Source organism: Hydractinia symbiolongicarpus, chromosome 8, assembly GCF_029227915.1.
Source record: "Hydractinia symbiolongicarpus strain clone_291-10 chromosome 8, HSymV2.1, whole genome shotgun sequence".
Lineage (NCBI taxonomy): Eukaryota > Metazoa > Cnidaria > Hydrozoa > Anthoathecata > Hydractiniidae > Hydractinia > Hydractinia symbiolongicarpus.
In genome coordinates, this window is record NC_079882.1 from 6714762 (window position 1) to 6737909 (window position 23148).

Genomic DNA, 23148 nt, shown 5'->3' on the forward strand with positions numbered 1-23148 from the left:
ATTGGTATTGATGAGCATTTTAAAAAATTCGTGTTTTCGTTACGGGACACGGCTTTCGCGGACACACAGACAGACAGACGACGGCTATTATTAAAGAGATACTATAATAACAAAAAGACCATATGAAGAGCCCTGACGACCCCGGGTGAGTAGGACGCTTGCTAATTTGTACACTTTTTTTCGGTCCCTTGGAGAAAAAAGCTCTGCTTAAGTAGGACATCTAATGCAATGACTTATTTTTCTCGAAGGAGAAGATTGCATTGTTGGAAGACAAACTTTAAACTTCTGTAAACATTCTGTTTTTTCCAACGTATTCGTAATGACCATGTCTCTAGGCCAAAAAAGGTACTCAGAGTGATAGACGAAGGAAAAAAACTCTTGGCTCCGTTGCTATTAAATATGGAATTGCCAAATAGATTGTTTAAAACTGATTTTTTTTAGATTAGTGGAAAATAACAGCTGACGGGGACAAATTAAACATTTTAAGAAAATCCTATTAACAAGGAGATTCGGTCAAGTAGGTCGCTTGCTAAGTAGGAAAATTATGCCTTTTTCCACCTAAAATTAGACATTCAGGACAACCACGTGACTCAAATTAAAAAGAGAAAGTTTAAAATTAATTTCTTTTGTTCCATCTGAGAGATCTTGCATCCTTTTTTACCGCTGTGAATTGAATAGCGAATTTTAAAATTTTCGACGAATCGCATTAATACCATGTACGTTAATTTTCCCAGTTGTTAATGTCCTGTATTTTCTTTTCTACAATCGTTACTAAATTTTATCACCCGTTTTATCCATCTGGACATCTGAGAAGTTCGTTTGTCTGTTTTAAAGTCAGTACGGCCATTGGGAAAACTACGCTCGAAATTTTTTAATATTTGTTCGCATGTGTTTAGTAAGGCTGAATCGATAAATAAAACAACTGAAATGTTTAAAGTGTTTCTCTTAGACTATTGTTACACTACAATCTTTCCTTTATAAAACCCAGCTGTTTCGAAAAAGGTAAAAAATAGCTGCTGTTCGATTGGAGCTTTCACAGATATAAAGTAGAACATGGACTCGTTTTAATTTTCGAGACATCTAACACATCGACTACACGAAAACACTGGGCAAATAAAAAATGAGGAAAACTTTATGAACAAACAAGACTGGATTTATATAAACTAACATCCAACAAACATGATAATAAAATCACGGTAACTGAAGTCTCCTCAAAAATAACCAAGTATATAAAACACTTGTAAACCACAATAAACGAAATTTCAGTTTGAACGACTAATCATAAAATACCTATTATAGTCATTTAACATCATGTTTCAATCAGGTTCACCAAACAAACTTAAAATAATACTGCACTCCGTTAAAACAAACAAATATATTCCCTAATAACAACAATATAAATCACAGATGTACTTTGTCCACCGATAAAACAAGAAAATTTTAAATTTCCGTTTGGTGTGCCACTCGGTGAAAAAGTATATTCTGCTCACAATCAAAAATATTTAACGTCTACGTACTTCTACCAACAATGATATTCTCACTAGCTAGTAATATACTGTCACTGAAGGAAAAAGACGTAGTTCGCTAACTGTTAAATTAATACAAACGAAATAAATGTTCAATACTTTAGCAGGAAAAACACTTACTAAATATATAAGCAAACAATACTAGCCACACACTCAGATATTTTGTTTTATAAACAAAATACACATTACAGTTTTGTTGACCAACATAATCGTAACGTTTAAGGAATCTTGTATGTACGATGTGTGAACAATAACAACTGCATATTTTGCGACCCTTTATAACAAGATTTTTTTGAAGTAGACTTAAACGTTGCATGAGTTTTGTGGTCAGCAAAGGGCACATGTAAAAATAAGCACAAACAAACCAAACAAAAATGTTTGTTGCATTTAAGGAACACTACATCAACAAAATATAATGACATATGGAATTACCTCAACATGAACGCAGTCATGCCAATAGTTAGTTAAAAAAAAAAGAGAAAAAATATCGTGAATTTATTTATGGAAGGATGTGTAGCAAAAGTTGATAATTATTGTCAACTTTGCTATTTAGTTTCAATGTGTTGTGTACATGTCCAATTTTTACCTTGTTATCCTGTATGTTCTTCCGGATAACATCTGAACATATCATGCTTAAAAATAAATATCTCTTTGTATATCAAATAACTTAACATCAAGTAGAAAATTCTGTTTTATATAAAACATTTTTAATATAATTAAAGTCTCTTATAACTCAATTCCGAAAAAGGACATAGCTTAACTCTACCGCTATGAACTTTAAGCAATATGTATAAAAAGATGTCGAAGTAATAAAAATCGCACTAGAGATGACTTTATGAAATCTAGTAGAAAAAAATGGAAGAAATTTCGCATTCGCATTATGACGTTACCTTGGTATCTGGTCAAAAAATATTAAAAAATTTAACACTGCCACTATTTTCAATAAATATGTTTGATATTTACAAAATGGTAGAAGTCCAATAAAAATATATTATTTGTTAAATATTATCATCCACTGTGAATTGACGACAAACCACACATAAAGACACATTTAACAACTTTTCAAGGGTAACAACTAACTTTCTAAACAATTTCTCATCATAACAACAAACAGCAAAAAGAAAAAAATTTTGCGGACAGTTATATATAAAAAAAAATGGACCAAACACACTAAAACACCATCTAGCATAGATTTTATTCTACTGGAATTTTATGTGCAAATACACTTGATGAAGTTTCCCAAAATTTCAACAAGTTCAAGTGAGAGAATCATAATACTAGATAATAAATGTTTAATGCCAAAAAAATTTTTGATAGAACAGAATGAAAAAACAATTCTGCAAATTATCAGAACGAAATATGAAATTAAAAAACAAACAAACAAGGAACTAATACATGACATATGAAGCAGACACCAAAAGCTAATTCACACTTGAGGAACATACAGGATAACAAGACATAGCGACTTACTGACATGTACACGAACGTGACTGAGCAGAAAACACAAGATGAGAAACATTGAACATAACCCATCATGACATGCACTACATCTTAATACAAGTAATTCACAAGCGGCTTCCAGCGTCACTAGTGCTTACCCAAATAAAAAAAACTCCCTTAATAGGGCTTACTCTGGTCTTTCGGCCGTTTTAATTGGACTTTTAGTCGTTTCGATCCAATACTGAAACCATGCATAGCTGCAATGGCAGAGTTAGCACTGAGAGGATTGTCGTAGCTCACAAAACCTAAAATAGACATAATATTCGAAATGTCAAAAAACACATACTTTTTTCGAAAACTTTAAAAATATTAGGCTCAATGGGTGCAATCCAGAAATTTTGAATTGGGGTTGTCAAATTCAATTTGCTAGTTTTGCGAAGGCAATCTGTGATGACGGCATGCAAAGATAAAGTGACTGAGAATTGAATACTATAAATTTGCAGAGTGCACAAGTTCTAAAAAAATGTTTTGTATGTGCCGCTAGGGAGAATATAGTTCTTTTTTATCTGATGAATTGGGTAATCCTGTACTAATTTAGAAATAGCCGTTTAACGGCTATTGAGAACGCTGGATTATATTCTGGCTAAACAAAATTATCAACCAAATGCTAAACAAATAATTTGTTAACCCGAACCAAAAATTATCAAGGGCATACACGTAAAAACCGCATGGAAGTGGCCCAGAATCGAAAATGGTTGCAAGTACGACATTAAAAGAGGGACTACAACTTAAAATGGACGGACACGGGAAAGGAGGGTATCGCTACAAGCAGTCTTACTTGCATGTATAAGATACTTTTCTGGTTGCTGCACATAAAATTCGCACTGGTGCTTTTTTGTGTTGTACCCTTTCAGGAATAGGTTAGCGAAAAAGACAAATTCTTTGAAACACCTCTCCACGCAGTACCAAAAACTGCCCATTACAGAGCATGGTGTAAAAAGGTACAATGCAGGCCACCAGTAAAACAACAGCAAAGGTTTACCTTTCCTCGTTAAAAAGAGTGATATCAAAATACAAAATTGCTGCGAAAAACCATCATTGGATCTATTATTATAAAAACCAAGACGTTGTAAGAACACCACGAAATTGTGCAACCTTTTTATTACAAACTTAACTCTTTCGACAGTACACTAAATTATATAATTAATAGTTGTGGTAATTTGAATATTAAGGAAAAATCACAATTTGGGAAGTAAACATTAAAAATATGCTTATCCTGCACATTAGTGGTGTCATAGCTTAGCGGTTAAACCCTCGCACTTTGTAGGGGAGACTATGGGCGAATGAATGTTACTATAGTCCAGAGTTAACCTAAGCCATGTCAGAGAAATTGGGGAGATGGCACACTGTGTTGACTGTTGGATGTTACACAGATTTGTCCAGTAGAACGCGGACCCTAATTAGGTCTGCATAGCTCAAAAAGGGCATTAAATACTCTAGGACTATCAATCTAAGCCATGGCCCTTCCTGGAAATAATAGACAGGGTATATCCCTCGATATTTGTGGGCTAGTCATGTAAATAATGCACATCTATCAACTAATGTTCTGGGACAAACCACTACATTCAGTGTTTATGGTGTAACAGAATTTGACTCAACGTTGTTCCAGAATCAAGCTTCAGTCATTCTGGAGTCCCACATTTTATTTCATTAATTAAAGTATGTTTAAACTTACCAAAACATTTACTAAGAAGAGTTGGTTTGTCAATAAATACTTTTGCACTGATTACATTTCCAAATGGCATGAATGTCTGCATTAAGTCGGCATCTGTGAACTCTGGCGGCAAGTGATAAATAAACAGATTAGCCCCATCAGGTCCTAAAATTATGATAATGGATTTTAAAACAAAAAATTCTCTTTAAAAAAATTAAGTAAGTTACAAAATGTAGAGGAAAGTTACAAACCTTCTTTTTGGGGTTGTATTGCAACTTGTCTTGGAAGCCCATTATATGCTTGTGGAAATGAAGCTAAATATAAATTAAAGATTTATGTTAAAATTTATCAATAGATCTAATAATTGTAGGTAAAAAATACATGGTATATACATGGAATGTACATAATGACACAACATAAAAAATGTTGTCACCGTTAAGGTGACAACACACAACATTTTTAACAAAACATCAAGACATAAAATTTTGTCAACACAAATACTAGTTGCCACAAAAATTCATGACACGTTACTGATTCACAACGTGGTAAGAAGTTACACCAACTGCTAAAAAACAAATATAAGAACAATTTCACATGACTTGTTATCCAATCACCAGGGGTAAAATGTTTTACGTAAACATGCATTTGTACACAACAAAGCATTTTCAAAGGTTTACAATTGGGATTGGAAAACAAATTGGTCAAATATTGAACATAAACAACAAAAAAACACAGCACTACCATCAGATGTATAAGACAACACAAACACTTTCACAGTTTTCATATTAAAGCAGTATTAAAATTTCCCCAAAATGTCTCAACTTCTTGTATCCTTTTTTTGTTTTGTTTTTTCATTTTCAATAAGAAAAAAAAAAAGCACAATGGTTAGGACAAAATAGTGACATAGGCAGTAAAAAAAATTAATTTGTAACTTGTTTTGATTTATATTTGTTATCAAACTTTGTTGTTTCACCTATAGGTAATGTTACTTTTATTTTTTATTTCTTTAGTTATCTGCAACAAGAACTTTGTTATAAAACTTTATTTCACTTTAAAAATCATGTGACTGTCTTAAAGCTGTAATTTAGTTAAATGCAAGTTTTTTTTCTTTGTGTAATGCTTGAAGTAATTACATTTACAAAATTTTGTTTGCCAGGTTAGGGCTGTAGATGTTGAACGTTTTTTATCACAATAACGTCAGTGGCATGTAGTATATTTACATGTTTTGGAATGTTTAACAGTTACAATATATAATTAGGAATTGCATTGAAATTTATAAAAAGATTTTAAAAAGGTAAATTGAACAATTATTTCATTTGTGGCTGCATTTACAATTTACACACATGAAAAACAAACAAAACAATGAAAAGTAACACTGACTTTTTTATTAAAACATTTATTCAACACAAAATGAACAAGAAGTTGACACACAACGTGCAATCCTATACATTTGATGGGAAGGCTGTGTTGATACATCAACATAACAGCCTCACCCACATACTGCTGGATACCCGAGTATGCTTGCTGGAAAGCGTCTGCTGGCATACCAGGCATTCCAGCCATTGAAACAGCTGTGGCTGGATTAGCCATAGCAGCACTTTGATTAAGAGAAGTCACACCTGCTAAAGATGACATGTTATTCAGCCCACTGTTCAAACCAGCACCTAAACGAGGTGAGAATAACTTTCAAGTTGAACAAAACATAATTTGCAAGCTCATCACACAAACTAGTTCACATCTACGTTGTAAACAAAAGGCAGTAAGGAAAAACGTTTACTATCCTTGCCCAAGTTTAAAATAGATGATTATAACTATAGTTCTTGCATTATAAAGCCTAGATTTTAAAAATATGATTTCAGAAAAGTATTTTTTTAATAACAAAAAAGCAATGGGGTTTGCTGCCAGGAGGCAATATAATACAACAATCTAGGAAACTTTACAGCTTGGCACAAAGTCGAATTAGTTTAATTCAATGAATCAGCCAGTCTTTTTTATATTTTATAGCAACATCAAGATCATATAACATGTTTAAAATATTTTATACAAAATGTAAGTGAAACAAACAAATGCAACTTTTTATGAAAACTGAAGATTTACAGAACTAAGTGAAATTCTCTTAATTCAACACAAAAAATGGTCAAAGGATAAGAATCTGGTTCAATAACCAAATTATTTAATGAAAGATAAAAAAATAGTACAATGGTAGTTCTTTTTGTTGAGTTTTGCAAAAAGTACTGGATGGATGGAAATTGAAAATCAAACAATTTTCCCTCACAAAGCATCCTAGCGATCTATAAAATAACAGTTTGCAACCCTCAATTTGTAAACTGCATGATGGCATTAGTGACAGATTCTGCAAAAAAATTTTGTCAATTAATAAAAAAAAAATTCTGAAACTCTATTAAATGTTATGAATAAGGAGAATTCACAAATGCACTCCCATACGCAAAATATCCAACATTAAAGCATATTTTAAAATATTATACAAGAATACTACAAGCATTTAGAAAAGTTATTGGAAAATTACCAGCCATAGTTTGAATTGTAGAGTAACTGTTAGGTAATTGTTGTGCAACACTTCCAGTTGAAGAAAACAGTGATGAATTGGCTTGCTGCATTTGGTGTTGTGGAGTTTGTAAACTTTGAGCTTGCTGCATTTGAGAATGTTGTTGCTGCTGGGTAGCCATTGCAGCCACAATTGCACCCATTGAACCAGGAACAGCAGCTGAGTTCATAGCATGATTTCCACTGGCTAACCCAGTAAGTCCTGCACCAGGCATTGCCATTTGAGACAGCAACTAAACAATTTAGAAAAATAATAAAGAGTAAAAGTGAAAATAAGAATCTGTTTAACATCAGGGTGGAAACTGCAATATAACCATGCATTTTTTAAAATGTGTACAGTACATTTTTGTTCTAAGCCTTGTAAAGACACAAGGTAAAATCTGTGATTACTTTGTAATTACAGCAATATGTAAGGAACATTTTAAAGCAAGGCCCAAAAATAAATCTTCAAATTCAACATTTGAAAATATTTCTATGTGTTCTCAGATGGGGGTAACACAAAATAGTTCACAAATATATGACATAAGAAATTTATTTTAATCAAACAAAATGTAATAGTATTGGCTGAATTAATTATTCTTTTTTACTTTCAGGGTGTCACTCAGAAATGTAAAATAAGGGCCACTAAATCTTAAATGAGGATTTCATCAAGGTGGTCTTAGGTATAATTGAAATCTTATTCCTTCACAACTTGCATAAAATGGGCTATAAGTCCCATATTTTGTAGTGGATATAATTAGCTCCTGTAATAAATTGTGAAATTTGGGGTAAATTTCAATTGGGAAATAGCTGTTGACAGCTACTGAGAATGCTGGATTACCCTTGACTTTAATGCCAAGCATTAATGTATTCAGGCTTCATCCAGTGAAAGATAAGATTATACCTGTTGATAGTATGCATTGTGTTGCATCTGTTGTAAATTTGCAGTGGAAGAGCCTATCCCCGCTGGTGCAATTGTACCAGGCATACCAAACTGTCCCATTGTCATGCCTAGACCAACAAGGTTTGTTGCCATGGCTTGCATGCGTTTTTGTAACTTATCCTTTTCTGTATCTGCAACTTTAACAACAACTGGAGAAGAGCATCCCTACAACAAAAACAAGAACAACTAAAAAGAAAGTGTAAAAGCATGTACTTTAATATTTTTAACATGCAACAGGGTCTCAAGTATGCACACATACATGGGTGTGCCAAATATAAAAAAAATGGAAAGAATGAAGGGTTCGAATTAGCAGGTTGCAATTCGCAATTTGGGAATCAAAATGCATTCTTTGCGAATCATTCTACAAAGGAAATGTTAAAATTATGGATCCTATTTCTTTATCAATCGTTTGTTTCACCTACTTCAATTGCTGCAACAAATTAACAATTATCAAGGGATCAATGGCAAGTGGCCAACAGTGTTTCCAGACAATTGCAAAAAGGGTTTTCTTCTCTATAGTCAACTGACTTTATATTTCTAATTCGAACCCTGCCTTGAATGAATAAAATATATGTATTAACCTAATACAATATAAGCATTTAAGTATACACACACACACACTTCAGTAATCTCTAGTTTGGCAGTATTTACCAAACTTGTGAAGTTATAACATACCTCCATAGTCTGTGAATTGTGCATATGCTTAATACAATTTTGTGCTTGGAGTCTGTTTGAATACTTGACGAAGGCACATCCTGTTAGTAAATACAGAGAGAATTTTAAAAAAAGAAGGTACACATTTAAATATTATAATGTGATGAACAAGCGGGTTTTTCTAGGCTACATGTCAACAGCTGTCATCATCAACAGGCAATGATAGAAATCTTTTTTTATTATTATTAGGGGTCGTCTACAAATTTCGTATGATATTTTATACGAATATATACGAATTTAATTGCTTTTAATTCGTATAAAAATCGTATACAATTCGTATAGTGTTAAATAGTTATACGATTTTTAAAAAATCTAATACGAATTTTATACGATTTTCATACGAATTGTCATACGAATTATATTCTCTTTTATACGATTTTCATACGAATTGTCATACGAATTATATTCTCTTTCATACGAATTGTCATTCGAATTATATTCTCTTTTATACGAATTTTCATACGAATTATATTTCGTTTTTACACTTTTAAAAGGCGATCTAACAAAAACATTTCTATCGCCGTTTTTCGTTTTTAAACTTTTAAAATGCGATCTAAAAAAACATTTCTATCGCCGTGTTTCGTTTTTAAACTTTTTAAAATGCGATCTAAAAAAACATTTCTATCGCCGTTTTTCGTTTTTCAACTTTTAACATGCGATCTAAAAAAACATTTCTATCGCCGTTTTTCGTTTTAAAACTTTTGAAAATGCGATCTAAAAAACACTTCTATCGCCGTGTTTCGTTTTTAAACTTTTTAAAATGCGATCTAAAAAAACATTTCTATCGCCGTTTTTCGTTTTTCAACTTTTAACATGCGATCTAAAAAAACATTTCTATCGCCGTTTTTCGTTTTTCAACTTTTAACGTGCGATCTAAAAAAAAACATTTCTATCGCCGTTTTTCGTTTTAAAACTTTTGAAAATGCGATCTAAAAAAAACATTTCTATCGCCGTTTTTCGTTTTTCAACTTTTAACATGCGATCTAAAAAAACATTTCTATCGCCGTTTTTCGTTTTTAAACTTTTGAAAATGCGATCTAAAAAAAACATTTCTATCGCCGTTTTTCGTTTTTCAACTTTTAACATGCGATCTAAAAAAAACATTTCTATCGCCGTTTTTCGTTTTAAAACTTTTAAAATGCGATCTAAAAAAACATTTCTATCGCCGTTTTTCGTTTTTAAACTTTTAAAATGCGATCTAAAAAATATTTTATTTTGAAACTCATATACGAATTTAATACAATGTCAAACGATTTTCTTTTTTTTAAAACCATACGCATCTAATTAAAATCTCATACAAATTTTTTGTTAAACTCGTACAAATTTAACTCATACGAATTTAATTTAAAACTCATACGAATTTAATTTAAAACTCATACGAATTTAATTTAAAACTCATACGAATTTTATACGAATTTAAAAAAATTTCATACGAATTTAATTACTGTATGGCAAAAGAAAATTCGTATAGCATATACGAATTTTTTTTATACGAATTGCTACGAATTTTGTAGATGACCCCTTATTAGTTGAGGGCTGAGCAGATAAGGGATAATGTTTTTAAAGCTTATGATCAGATAAGGGGTAATATTTTTAAAGTTATATAAATTCAATTACTATATTGATTTGGCAATCTTACCCCTGCTAGTACCATCAGCATTTCTAAGGACAGTTAATTCTTCAATTGTACCATATGGAGAAAACATTACTCTTAAATCGTCCTCGCTCATTTTCTTTGAAAGCATACCAATAAATAGTTTTCTATCTTCAGTTTTTGTTTCAGATTCAGCGGGTTTTACCTGAAGTGGGTGATTACACTAAAAAGGTAACAAAATGATCTATTAGCATTGAAAAACATCATTATTAATATATATCATAATTAAATCAATTTAAAAATCTTAAGTTTTCTTAAAATCTGTGTATATATACAACTATTCATAAAAAAATAGTCCTACAAAGTAATTCGATTGCATTATCTTAGCTTTAATAAGGTGGTAACCCTTTAAAAAATCAGAATTTTTTTTACATAATAAGTTACGAAAGGTTATTTTCAGACTATACATCCATTTTTTCTGTTATAACACACTTGTAACGATTTTATAGCTAAAATACTATTATCTTTCACCAAAAATATTCAGCCTCAACAATTCCTCTTTAAATTAAAATCATGTATAATTAATTAGTTCTGCCGAATATACTTTAAGTCTACGCGCTTGCGAAATTGTACAGAAAGAAATGACGTAATTATTAAAACAAATGTTTATAACAACAAAGATAGCGCATTATGTAGAAATTTAAGACGATCTTTATTATGCTACACTGCATGAGCTTTAACTTTCGATAGCATTTTTGTTTTACTTAAAAATTTTCACACATGCTTGGTGAACCATATATTTTTCTTTTAACAGCGTTCGATGCAGCAGGAGATGTTAACAAAGAATCTTTTGAAAAAAACAAAAGGATATTGTTAAAAAAATATGAATGAACAAAAAAAACTCCCACACCGTTTTAACAAGGTTAACACAAGGTTCATTTAAAAACAGAAGCTGATGAAAAATAACAAGATTGTAAAAAGTTGGAGCTCATAGAAGCCGATTTTTTTTCTTGTTTATGATACATTTTTAAATAGAAATTTCTGCTGACTTAGCAATTTTGGTATTAAGTTAGAATCTATTAGGGCCTATATTTCTAGAAAATAGTAAAAAAAAAATGGTATGAATAAAACACTGAGTAAATAATTCAGTTATTTGGACAGCTAAAAAAGGGTTACTGCCACCTTAAATATAAGCACACCTCTAGGAGCTATTTTATTCAACAAGCAGTTTTTTGGGAGATAGAAGCCACACACATTCAAGAGGGTAGGGCACACCCTATGTATACTTGAGATATCTTTAAAACCATAAGAATTTTCGGAACACACAACAATAAAAAACTTCCACTGGTTTTTTGAGCATTATCACATACCCCTGGAAGTGTCTTTTTTTCATGTAATTCTTTTTGAGCCATTGTAGCTGCAACTTTTAGGTAATATGTCAGGAATGCACATCCTAAAAAGATATCAAACATTTCTATACAACATTCACAGCTAAAAACACAAGCACTAATTTACCAATGACAACTTTATGCAAACCTGTAAAATATTAAAAAGGTTTAAAGGCTTTTGTGATAAAAATTTACTGATTCTATAAAGAACCATTTGACTTATCTCTAAATACTTCTTTTACATATATAACTATTACTGAGAAAACAATATATTTACCTGATTTCCCCTAAATTTTATTTTTTAACTGAAAGATCTAGTTTATTAAAAAATATATTCTGGTTACAGAGTTTATGCTTTAATCAATGATAGGCCACGATTTTATATGGATTGTATATCTTTTTAAATAAAATCCAACAATGTTTAAATATATATAAAAGCTTTTTGATAGATACTTTCAAAAAATGATAGCGCGCACACAAGATCAAAATTCTCCTACATTGGACAATGGTAAAGATAGTTTGTTAAAGTCCAGGCCTCTTCATTTTTTGCTGATGACTCTATAACTTGAGATCTCATGTCGGTTTGCAATCACATCTTGTGAGTAAAGATTTTTGTTGCAAACCAAGTTGCAGATCCTGGGTTATTGGAAATAATTTAGGAGGCCTGGGGCGAAAAAAACAAGCGTCATTTTGGCAAAAAAATTTCCGTTAACCAATTCACTTTTATAATATCTATGCATTGATAAAGTTTGAATGCATATCCCTTAACAAGTCTGAAAATGTCAAAAAATGTCAAAATTTGCTATTAGTTAAACATGATATAATTTATGCAGCATAAAACACTAAATTCTTATGAATATCTTGAGAAAAAAGGTGCTATTTAAAAAAAATTAAAAAGACTTGTTAGCCAATTTTTTAAGCTCTATAATGTAAGTTTAACATCATTTTCTAACTCAGGTTCACTTTAACCAATGTTTTTTTTGACAGATTATAAATGAAATATGCTAATGTTTAGACTTGTATTTTTATTTGCAAATCAAAAATGTAGTAATTGTTTTGTATTTATATGTGGATTAAAACTGTTTCTATTAATGATAGTATAAGTTTAAAAATTAGTTCCATAATTTTGGTCTGACATATTTAGAAAATTCCTACAAAAGTAACCTAACCCTAACAGATGTGATTACAATGCAGGCCTATCAATAAGGAGAGAGCAAGAGCCTTTGCTCACGCAAAAGCTTGCCCAATTCTGAGAAATGAGAAACTAGCTGAGCTATTAATTGCTCCCCCAATTACAAAAAATGTTTTTCTGGCTGACCAATATCAATACATCTCACATGGAAATCAATGTTCTCTTTCTTATTACTTACAGTAAAAAAGAACCGAAATATATAAAAATAATAAATAAAATAGGTAAAAAAGACTATGATAAAATATGCTTTGTAAGCGTATTCTATTTATTCAGATTGCTTGCCCAGTTAAAATTATTGTAACCTTGGGGGAGCGTATTATTGCTCAGGTGTTATTTTCTTATTGATGGGCCTGCTGCAATGCATTGTTTTTATGGTTGACCTACGCAATTGTCATGTAGGTTAATTTAATTAAAAAATTAAAAATAGAGGGGATCTTCTGAAGTCATACCAGAAAAAAAAACAAAGTATAGCTATTGTTTCAGTTAATTCTTTAAATATTCAAAGGAATAAAAAGTAAAATAACAAATTTTGCTGCTATATCGTGTACCACTTATTCCACATTTAGCTAGCAGTTTTCGGTGAATGTATGACATATTAATTAGATTTTAGCTTAAAATTAAATAAAATATGTCAGTTGAAATAATATACGATATAGAGTATACGTAATTAGCTAGCCCACAAAAAATCCTACATCTGGCAATTTTTTATCAGCTGATCAAGTAGGTGTTATAAATTGTGTATTTCTACCATTTACCTTTATGTTGTCCTGTATATTTATCATGTAATATTACTAAGTCATGTATTTCGCCATATGGTTCAAATATTGGTCGAAGTTCCTTCTCTGTCCAATTTCGAGGAACTTGCCCTATAAAAAGTTTGCAAGCTTCTGGTTCTCTGATATTGTGATTTCCTATACCGTTCGTACTCATATCTAGTGTCATAATATAACAAAGTTCGTTACTATTTCAAATTTCATGCGTAAAAAAGTTTCTAATATAAAAATGTTGCCCCTTCTTCTGACTTTGTATATTTATAAAAGCAATATGTATGATTGCCCGAAAGGTATTTTGTTTTCGACACGCCGACTGAGCAAATTCTTTTTTCTTGAGTAATGGGGTAAAGTGCGTGCAAAAGCGGCAAAGATAACTTCGAAAAGAACATCCAAGCTAATTATTACAGAGAAATAAAAGACTGAATAAAAAGCGTATAATATTATTATCTCCATAATATTGTACGTAAGTCCAGACATCAACACTCGCATAGAATTGATATAATTTACTGACTGACATTTTTTTAAAATAATACATAACTGGAGATACAATAAGTAACAACTTTACTTTAATCTCAGTTATTTAAAAAATGTAAAAAGAATTGGTAAAAAACTGGGTGAGAAGAAAATTAAAAAACTACCTGATTTAATTATAAAAGTCTGTGTTTTATGAACCAGAAAAAATAATAATGGCGCAGTTGTTGCAGTGAATTTGCAAGGAACTCTCTTCTTAGCAGTACACATTAAGTACATATCAGTCATATTCTTTTTTATTATTATATATATGAAGATATAAAATGAGACAATTATCATAGATAAAATTATGAGTTCAGCCATGGGAATCTAAATATTAGCGATTAGCTTTCTTATACTCTGGGAAAATAAAAGGGACTTGTTTTCATAGATTCTACACCACCGTCAACTGCTGCTCCTAATTCTTAATTTTCTTCACTTAAAAGATCCTTTAATTTCTTTATGACTTTCAGTACTTCGCAAGCATATTTCCTGTGTACAATTTTGGCAATAATAATATTGTTATTTCCAGCAATGCATGAAAATCTCTTTAATTCAACTCGACACCAACCTTTTGGAAAAACATTACTTTCACTATTGCTGACAATTTCTATGCATTTTCTCCTGGAATTCTCTAATGTTCCTGTGCATATAGTTCACATTCCACCACTTCAATTCGCTTTTCTTCATTGCCAATCTCGTAATTTCCATTATTATTTTTCGTTTTATTGACAGATGATTCCTCTTTGATTTAGTGGCCTTCGAAAATTCTTTTCGGGTCCCGTTTAGCGGGATATCGTCGCAAAAATTTGACCCCCTTCCCCCCTCTTTTAGCCGATTTCCGTTTCTGAAATACACACATTCGGGCGTGTTTTGTAGATAAAAGTTATCAGAATGACATGAAGAATTATGCTCACGAACAACGAATATTTTTCAGACCACAAACAAATTTTTGAAATTTCTCAATCCTTAGCGGATTTTATTTCCAAACTTCAGACCCCCTCCCCCTTAGCGGCGATATCCCGCTAACGGGGCCCCAAAAAAATTTTTAAGGGCCCCTTAAGATATTGCTTTCAGAGCTTTCTTGTTAACATTTTTTTCCCTAAAAAAAGCTTTATTACTGTAAATCTTGTTGAGAAAGACTTAGATAATTTCTTCTTGTAACACCTAGCTAGTTATATTATTTTGGTTATATGATTTTTTGTTTGACCTTCACTGCTAGCTAAACGAGGTTGTTGATAAGCCGCATACGTCGTAAAAAGTGCAGTCGTTTTTTTGGCGAGTTTGGCGTTTTGAAAAAAATACAAGTATTTGGGCATAGTTAATAGAAATAACACTGGTTCTGAAGATCAAGAATAATCTATTCAATTATATTATTATTACGCATATTTGAATTTAAAGGGACATGATAATGCACAACTCATTTGCCGCGCATAAAACTTCAGTTAAAAACACATGAATTTGTTAAAATTTTGTTGTTTTATTTTAAAAAATATCTATACAGTTTTAAAATAAATCTAAAAACCATTAATAAAATAATTTTTTACATAAAACATTAAAAATATTTACGTATAAATAATGGTCTTCAAATAAATGTTTTACAGGTAGAAAGTTAGTGTTTAGTTGGAATAGGAAGCCACCATAAGAACGAAAGTTTCGATACAGGTAACCATGTTATAAAAAGGTAAAGTAATAAATTGATCAAAACAATTCTGCAAAACTTAACACACAAGATGCCAGGTGTAAATTGTAGTGTATTTTGGTGCAGTATGTGTAGAAGAACAAAAGGCATTGGTATTTTTAGAATTCCTGCAGAACATGTTCAAAAAGAGTGGCGTCAACGGTGGCTGTCTGAAATAACCAAAACTAGAGTTGTAGATGAGAACTTTAAAAAACAAATAGCTAATAATAATAATGTTTATGCATGTGAAAAACATTTTCATAAAGAAGACATTGAAATATGTAAGTATCCTTTCTATACTGCTTTAGGTTTTTTTAGATTCTTAGGCTAAAATGTTCTTAATTTGTTCTTAACTATTCTAAATAAATCTTTTAAAAAATGTCTCTTATAGTTGTTGGGGCAAAGATGACGAAGAAGAAATTAAAACATGGTGCTATCCCAACATTAAACATGCCTGTAAGAAGGTTCAGTAAACAAGTTACCCCAAGACCACCAAGAAAGACTTTGAGTACTCCTACAACTATTAGCCCTTATTACAAAAATCTTAAAGATTTAAACACACACATTAAAAACTTAAAATCCTTGAATGGTTGGGAGACATTTTTATTACTACATTTAAAAGGTTTACACAACCCTGGAGTGAGCCATACTTAGAAGTGTGTATTGATGATGGTTTGGGCTTCACAATTCAGGCATATAAGTGGTTTTTACCAGAAGTACACTAGTTACTTCATTTTCCACTGCCTTTCTTAAAAGTTTAGTTATAAATTCTTCGTCAACTAGTTCTTTCTTTTGTTCATCTTCCTTCTTAGCCTCAAGCTCATTATTATTGTGCTTCTTAATACAATGAAGTTTTAATCCACCTTTACTTTTGCACACTTTGTCACATACTTCACAGGGAAAGGTGCCAAGTTCGATCTTAAATGATAATAATGTCATATTTTTTGTGACATACAAAAAGCTTTCCCTCTCCCTGCCAGCAGCCTAGCTTGTTAGTCCTATATTTTCAATCAAAACAGTACAAACAAAACAAAACATTACTTACGTCTTCACATAGATCATTTGAGAATTCATTTATATATTCATCTTCGTTTAAAACTTCAATAATATCTTAAAGTTATCCTCAAAAATATCTAAGGATACCAAAACACTATCATTTCCTCCTATATTAGAAGCCATTTTGAAATGATCGTGCACTATCAAGGTATTTGAGAATCCTTTGAAGTTTGCCGATCTTCCGAACCAGTGTTTTTTCTATTAACTATGATTCGGAAAAGTGCGGGCGGTTCCAGGGGACAGCCGTCAATTTTATTCGAAAGGTTGCCCGAACTCGCCCTTTTATATGCGGGCATCAGCACCCTCTTCTAGCTAAAGCATGGGTCTTCACAGCATGTCTTCTTTTATGCAAAAAAGTAATGTGTTAAAAAATAATACAGAATACCTTTCTTTATAACACATAATGATAATAACCAATCTCAGGGCTTATATAAAAGTATTTTTTTCTTTTATTGGAAATGAATATGTAACAGAAAATATCATACAAAACGATATATTTTGCCTTTTTCTTTCTTTATTTCTAAAATGTATGTCCACGAAAACGTTTTAAAATATTTTTGGACTCTCTAGATGTTGATTGTTTCTTTTGATAAGCACACTAATGCGACATATCCACGGAAAAACACATGTGGTAAACTTTTAATCAAAATATTGTGTAATAACGTGATATTAAATTTCCTTTAGCAAATTAGACTTTAAACAGAAAAGTTAATTCCTTGATTTGAAGGTGTTTTTTTCACAAGGTTTTCCTTACTTTAGAGACCATTTACATGAAACCCAAAGTAAAATAAAATGCGTGGTTTGGAGCATAGCTCAGACAAAAATAAAAAAGATTGAAATTCAACCCGAATTAAAGTATTTGCAAACAGTTGCACGTTTTAGTGTTGTGTGGAATTTACCATTGGCTTGATTTCTTTGCGGTCTTGTACTGTTGGACACAACTGCCAGAAATAATCTGTATGCCTGACAGTTTTAAAAAGAATGTAATATAATCACTTTTTGAGTGGAACAAACGGTATTTTTCTATTTTAAAAGCTTTTTATTCAAAATTTAAATTAGGAGGCTGTTTACATAAAAATTGCCATGCATATAGGTTTGATTCGTAGGTTTTGTTGACTGTACAGGCACTGTATATTTTTAATTATATTTTTCAAAATAATTACAATTTTTAGGTCAGTTACAATGGGTCAAGAGCAAAGCGCATCAGCCATAAACAATGCAGGAGTTAAACCTGCACATGTTAAACAAAGAGCCAACTTAAAAGACATTGTTGTTGTTTCAAGCAAACTTCCTGAAAACCAAAATGAATTGTTGGATGAAGATATCGCAAACATCGAGGCTATAACTCTCTCAAGACCAATTCTTCAAAATTTGTCTGGGGAGTTAGACTATAGCAAAATACCTAGACTTAATTCTGGTCCATTAACTGAAATGATTTTGCGCTATCAATTCCATTTAACAGAATGTGCAGAGGCCGTGTCATTTGATCAAAATGTACTGTCAAAGCGGATCAAGGAACTGGACTCTTTAGCATCAAAAGTCAATAAGAATTTAAATGAGCATCAAAAGAACATTGATCATGCTATAAACCAGTTACAGAAAGTTACAGAGGTCTCGACAATGCTAAAAAGGATTGAAATAAACCTAAAACAAACTAAGCAGTTATTTGTAGTCTTGAATGAACAACTGCCAACAAGAGATCAAATAAAAGATCCAGAATACCAGAATATTGATAGACAGTCTACCATAAATTAGTATATCTCTCCTTCTCTATGTTTATAACAATTATATATATATATATATATATATATATGTAATTAATTAATTTATTATAAATTCTGTTTTATTGTTTTTATTGTTATATTCACACAATTTTTTTAACTTTTGTATACTTTTCAATTTTCAGACTGTTTACTTTTACACAAAACCTAAAGTAAAATCAAACTGGTACAAGATTTCCTTGTAGAGACTTTACACTGAAATAGAAATGGGTGGTTTTCAAGAGCTAGAAGCATAGCTGAGACAAAAATAAAAAAGATTGAAATTGAACCTGAATTGAACCATTGTGAAAACAGTTGCACTTTTTAATGTTGGGTGGAATTTAAAATTGACCTAATTCTTTTCAATCTTATGTAAACAGCCTGTTATTTAAATTTTTAATAAAAAGCTTAAAAAATAGAAAAACTATAGTTTGTTTCTTTCAAAAAGTGATATATCCCGTTAATTTTAAAACTGTCAGGTAAAAGGATTATGGCATATAGGTTTACTTGCCTGGTATTATTATATTTTATATAATTATCAAACTGTTTTCCGTTTTGGTAATATAGGTGTAAAAATTTGTTTTTTTGTTTTTGTATGGCATGAGAAGTGACAACACTAATATCTAAAATTCAAAGTAACAAATTACTCTTTCTATTTTTGGTTGTAGCTTTTAGTTCGAGTGAAAGTTAAACAAAAAAAGAGCATTTTAGGCACAAAAAATGACCGAATTAACAAAAAAAGTTAGCAAGCCTAGAAAAAGAAGAAAAAAGCGAATTCCAAAACATCCATTAGAGTTTGTTGAAAATCCATATGATGGAGAATTGCATTCAGAAAACCAAATAAATACTGGTGAACCTGTTGAGGTTCCTACTTTAAAAATTGACTTTCGTACTTCTTCACAGTGGGTATCACCACAAGTCAATGACGAAAATATCCCAAAAAGATGCTTACGCTCTTCCATGAGAACAAGAAGAATTAATAGAAAGAGTGGTAGAGTAATAAAAAAAACTTTAAATACACGTTCAACAACTCTGTTGGAAAAGTCTTGTATAAAGCTGCATAAACAAAGTGCAAATTCAACTTTAAACAATACAGAACCAGGACTTCCAAGTAATGTTTCAACACCTGACGAATTGGAGAATTTTAATTTCAATCGTGCTACACCCACTATGCCAAGAAGAAAGCCATTACATTATTTATTTAATGGACAAACACCTGTGTTAAAGGACTTTGTTATTTTGGTTGAGAATACACCACTATGATACTATTGCTTCCTAATTATGAGTGATTGCCAGAACTTGGTGGTTAGAAGAGGACTAAAATTTTTTAAATATCTATAATTTATTTTGGCATTCTTTTTGTGATATATGATTGGATTTTTTATAAAGCACTATAATTTCTAAAATTATTTGAATATATCGGAAGGACTGCTTTTTTACTACAGAAAAGAGTATTTTGCTTAGGTTATTCTTTTGTTGAATATATTTGGATATATATTTTGATCATTTTAAGATACATAAATATAGTATGTTATGAGTGAAAAACGCCGCCGTGCACGTATACAGAGCGGATGGGCGGCTAATGCAAGTGTCTTATCTAAACCGCAACACAAAGCAAAGGAACATTCTCATACTTACCAATTTCATCCAACTGCACAGGTTTGTATATAGGATGATTTAATGTACTTCATATTGAATTTGCAATTAGTTTAGCTGTTTTAACGTTTTTGTTTTTTATTACATGTTTTAGATTAAAGTAAAACCAGCAGATATAGTTTACAGGTAAGTTAGTTTTCAATTTATATCAGCAACACTAGCATTTAGGTTTCAAACGAAAAATTACCCTATTTTTTTTAGTTTTTTTCAAAAATTCTCTATAGGTGTCCCCCAGAACCTTTAAAATGATTTTTGTCATCGATTTGATGGCAGTTTTCTAATTTTTTTAGTGAGGATGGGGAATATATTTTAAGTAAAACAGAAAATGGTGTATCCAGGTAGGGTCTTTGCTTATCTTATCATTATTTATCTTGTGAGCTCCACTTCACCCAAGTTAATTAGATTCTTATTATGGCATTAATAGGAGCGTGTGTGTGGGGGGGGGGAGGGGATATATTTCAATATCAGCTTTTAAAAAATAATCAAACTCGCAAAATGCATACTTGAGATATTTTCTCTTCAATTTAGCATAAAATTATTCACTCATTTCATCCCACAAGACGAAACAAAATGGATGTTTGAACAACTACTACATGAAATACCATGGCAACAAGAAAGTATAGTCGTAATAGGTATGACAAACTCAACTACACCCAAAAAACTTATTACGTAGGGTGTTTTGAATTGTGTTTTTATTTATGCTTTCAGGAACACGTAAGTTGCAACCACGCTTAACTGCTTGGTATGGAGATATTCCTTACACCTATTCTGGACTCACCTTGAAACCCTACCAGGTATGTTATGTCCGACGTATATAGATTGAGCATGTAATATACAGTCAATTACTTTGTAAGTTAAATTTAAAAGATTTGATAGTACGAAGAAATCCTTTCTTTACTTCTTCCTAATTAGATATAACCTTTTTTTAGTTTTCCCAAGCCTTAGAAATCCTAAAAGAAAAGATTGCATTAAAGATGTCTCTACATTTTAACTCGATGTTAGCAAATTTATATCGTACAGAGAAAGATAGCGTTGTAGGTATCATTTCCCTAAATTTGGCATGGTGTTGTTTTTAATGTTACAGTTGATTTGTTTTTAGGTTAAAAGTTCAATTTTTTTCCTTGTTCTAGGACTGGCACAGTGATGATGAACCTTCACTGGGAGCTTTGCCAGTTATTGCTTCACTGTCGTTCGGCGAAACTAGAACATTCGAACTCCGTCAAAAGCCTTCTGTGGTATGTGTGAACATGAAGGACTTTTAAATTGCACTATGGTTTGTGTACTTTTGTACATTTTGATGCGTTATTTGAAATGGATGATTTTCTTGTAGGGAGATGATTATTCGTTTTCTCAACACGTGAAAGTACCTCTTTCCAGCGGAAGTTTGCTTATAATGGAAGGCGCGACTCAAATAGATTGGCAGGTAAACTTGTTCCAGTTCTCTAACATTTTTTACGCTTTTCTATATACGTACTGCAATTTGGAATTCCCCCTCCTCTCCCACTCCTCTCCCCTCTCTTCTCTCCTCAGCCCCTCCCCCTTCCTCTCCCCTCCCCCCTCCTCTTCCCTCCCTACAAGCTATGGGGTCAAACGTAATTGCCGCCAGGGGAGTGTAGTAACTGAATTCTAGATGTTTTAGGATAGGGAAAGGGGGAAGTGGGTTATTTTTCAAAAGTAGACGCTTCCTTAGTGAGTGAGTTCGTTACAATATGCGATGTGATTAGGGGTATGGGAAGGGGTGTCGAAATACGATATGATACTTTTGTGTTGAACTTCCTTCATCATTCTCGTTGCAGCATCGTGTACCAAAAGATTACCACGATCGTGATGCAAGAATAAATCTCACTTTTCGAAATATCTGTCAAACTTGAAAGTGACTAGAACTTCGAAACATTGCGAGTAAAACCACAGGTTAACACGACAGGTGAATGATTATGCATGCATGGCATCAAGACTGCGTATGTGGTGCTCCTTTCATACGACGTTTCAATCACTTTTAATGGAAATGCTAAGGCAACAATGTACATGTGCATTTCGCTTTTATTGTATATACTTTTAAAAGGTGAGAGAAATTTGATTAATTTAATCGTGTCACTGGGAGCACTTGCTGAACACAAGAAATAGCAAGAAATGTATTTATTTATTATTTTTACCTAAAATATATTATTATGTAAAATTGAAACTAAAATATACAATTTTTGAGCATTTTACGGCATTAAACCTTTGTGAATTTGTCCACAATTTCGCGAAATCTGCGAAAGTTTCTGTGGCTGGGAATGTTTGTATGTAACCCTAGATTGTGCCTTATGCTAAGGAGATACGAAATAGCAATGCCAGTAATATGTAACAAATTTTGTGAAATTTTTACACGCTAACAACTTTTTACTAATATATATATATTTCACCTTTGAAATTAACACCCATTCGGGTACATATTACAAACAATAAGGAAAAGGAATAAAAATAAAAAAAAACACAAAAATACATATATAATATCGTCTGATGTTGGCCTCTAAAATCGATCTGAAACGCATTCTGTGTTCGGGGATATACCAATTCTCAATAATCATTCTCAGTTCGTCTATTATTGTTTCGTCTACATTAATGTTTTCCTTCAGCACAGGTGTATTATTTGAAAGTAGCAAATCCAGCACATT

The 23148-nt window shown here is 31.6% G+C and overlaps 3 protein-coding genes across 5 annotated transcripts; 2 read left to right on the forward strand and 1 right to left on the reverse strand.

Moving 5' to 3' along the window:
- Positions 1-928: 928 nt before the first annotated feature.
- LOC130655959 (CUGBP Elav-like family member 2) lies at positions 929-14183 on the reverse strand. Of its 2 annotated transcripts, none has more exons than XM_057458783.1 (10): positions 13811-14183; positions 11846-11928; positions 10521-10698; positions 8843-8922; positions 8129-8332; positions 7208-7478; positions 6174-6344; positions 4932-4994; positions 4702-4845; positions 929-3271 (listed from the first exon to the last, which is right to left on the reverse strand). In XM_057458783.1, the coding sequence occupies exons 1-10, from the start codon at positions 13995-13997 to the stop codon at positions 3144-3146; spliced, it is 1509 nt and encodes a 502-aa protein (XP_057314766.1). In that variant the 5' UTR covers positions 13998-14183; the 3' UTR covers positions 929-3143. The 2 variants fall into 2 exon arrangements, with proteins under 2 accessions (XP_057314766.1, XP_057314767.1); XM_057458784.1 differs by having other exon boundaries at positions 6300-6344; positions 13811-14182.
- A 1469-nt stretch (positions 14184-15652) lies between these two features.
- On the forward strand, positions 15653-20100 carry LOC130655961 (BLOC-1-related complex subunit 5-like). 2 transcript variants are annotated; one of them, XM_057458787.1, is made up of 2 exons: positions 15653-16475; positions 18248-20100. In XM_057458787.1, the coding sequence occupies exon 2, from the start codon at positions 18258-18260 to the stop codon at positions 18828-18830; it is 573 nt and encodes a 190-aa protein (XP_057314770.1). In that variant the 5' UTR covers positions 15653-16475; positions 18248-18257; the 3' UTR covers positions 18831-20100. The 2 variants fall into 2 exon arrangements, with proteins under 2 accessions (XP_057314770.1, XP_057314769.1); XM_057458786.1 differs by lacking the exon at positions 15653-16475 and adding an exon at positions 17003-18090.
- Positions 20101-20252: 152 nt separating this feature from the next.
- LOC130655960 (alpha-ketoglutarate-dependent dioxygenase alkB homolog 3-like) lies at positions 20253-22696 on the forward strand. The gene is made up of 9 exons (XM_057458785.1): positions 20253-20494; positions 20586-20617; positions 20782-20829; positions 21020-21123; positions 21200-21285; positions 21421-21525; positions 21622-21726; positions 21822-21914; positions 22288-22696. Exons 1-9 carry the CDS (start codon positions 20369-20371, stop codon positions 22360-22362), a joined length of 774 nt encoding a protein of 257 aa, XP_057314768.1. The 5' UTR covers positions 20253-20368; the 3' UTR covers positions 22363-22696.
- Positions 22697-23148: the final 452 nt, after the last annotated feature.

What these genes read in the sequence shown, in the direction of transcription:
- LOC130655961 (XM_057458787.1), top strand. Translation starts at nt 18,258, where the DNA reads ATGGGTCAAGAGCAAAGCGCATCAGCCATAAACAATGCAGGAGTTAAA.
- LOC130655959 (XM_057458783.1), bottom strand. Translation starts at nt 13,997, where the DNA reads ATGACACTAGATATGAGTACGAACGGTATAGGAAATCACAATATCAGA. An exon ending in ACAATGCATACTATCAACAG is followed by an intron (nt 7,479 to 8,128) that starts GTATAATCTTAT and finishes TAAATTGTTTAG; the next exon opens with TTGCTGTCTCAAATGGCAAT. An exon ending in GGGTATCCAGCAGTATGTGG is followed by an intron (nt 4,995 to 6,173) that starts GTGAGGCTGTTA and finishes ATTTATATTTAG; the next exon opens with CTTCATTTCCACAAGCATAT.
- LOC130655960 (XM_057458785.1), top strand. Translation starts at nt 20,369, where the DNA reads ATGAGTGAAAAACGCCGCCGTGCACGTATACAGAGCGGATGGGCGGCT. An exon ending in GTACAGAGAAAGATAGCGTT is followed by an intron (nt 21,526 to 21,621) that starts GTAGGTATCATT and finishes TCCTTGTTCTAG; the next exon opens with GACTGGCACAGTGATGATGA. An exon ending in CGACTCAAATAGATTGGCAG is followed by an intron (nt 21,915 to 22,287) that starts GTAAACTTGTTC and finishes TTCTCGTTGCAG; the next exon opens with CATCGTGTACCAAAAGATTA.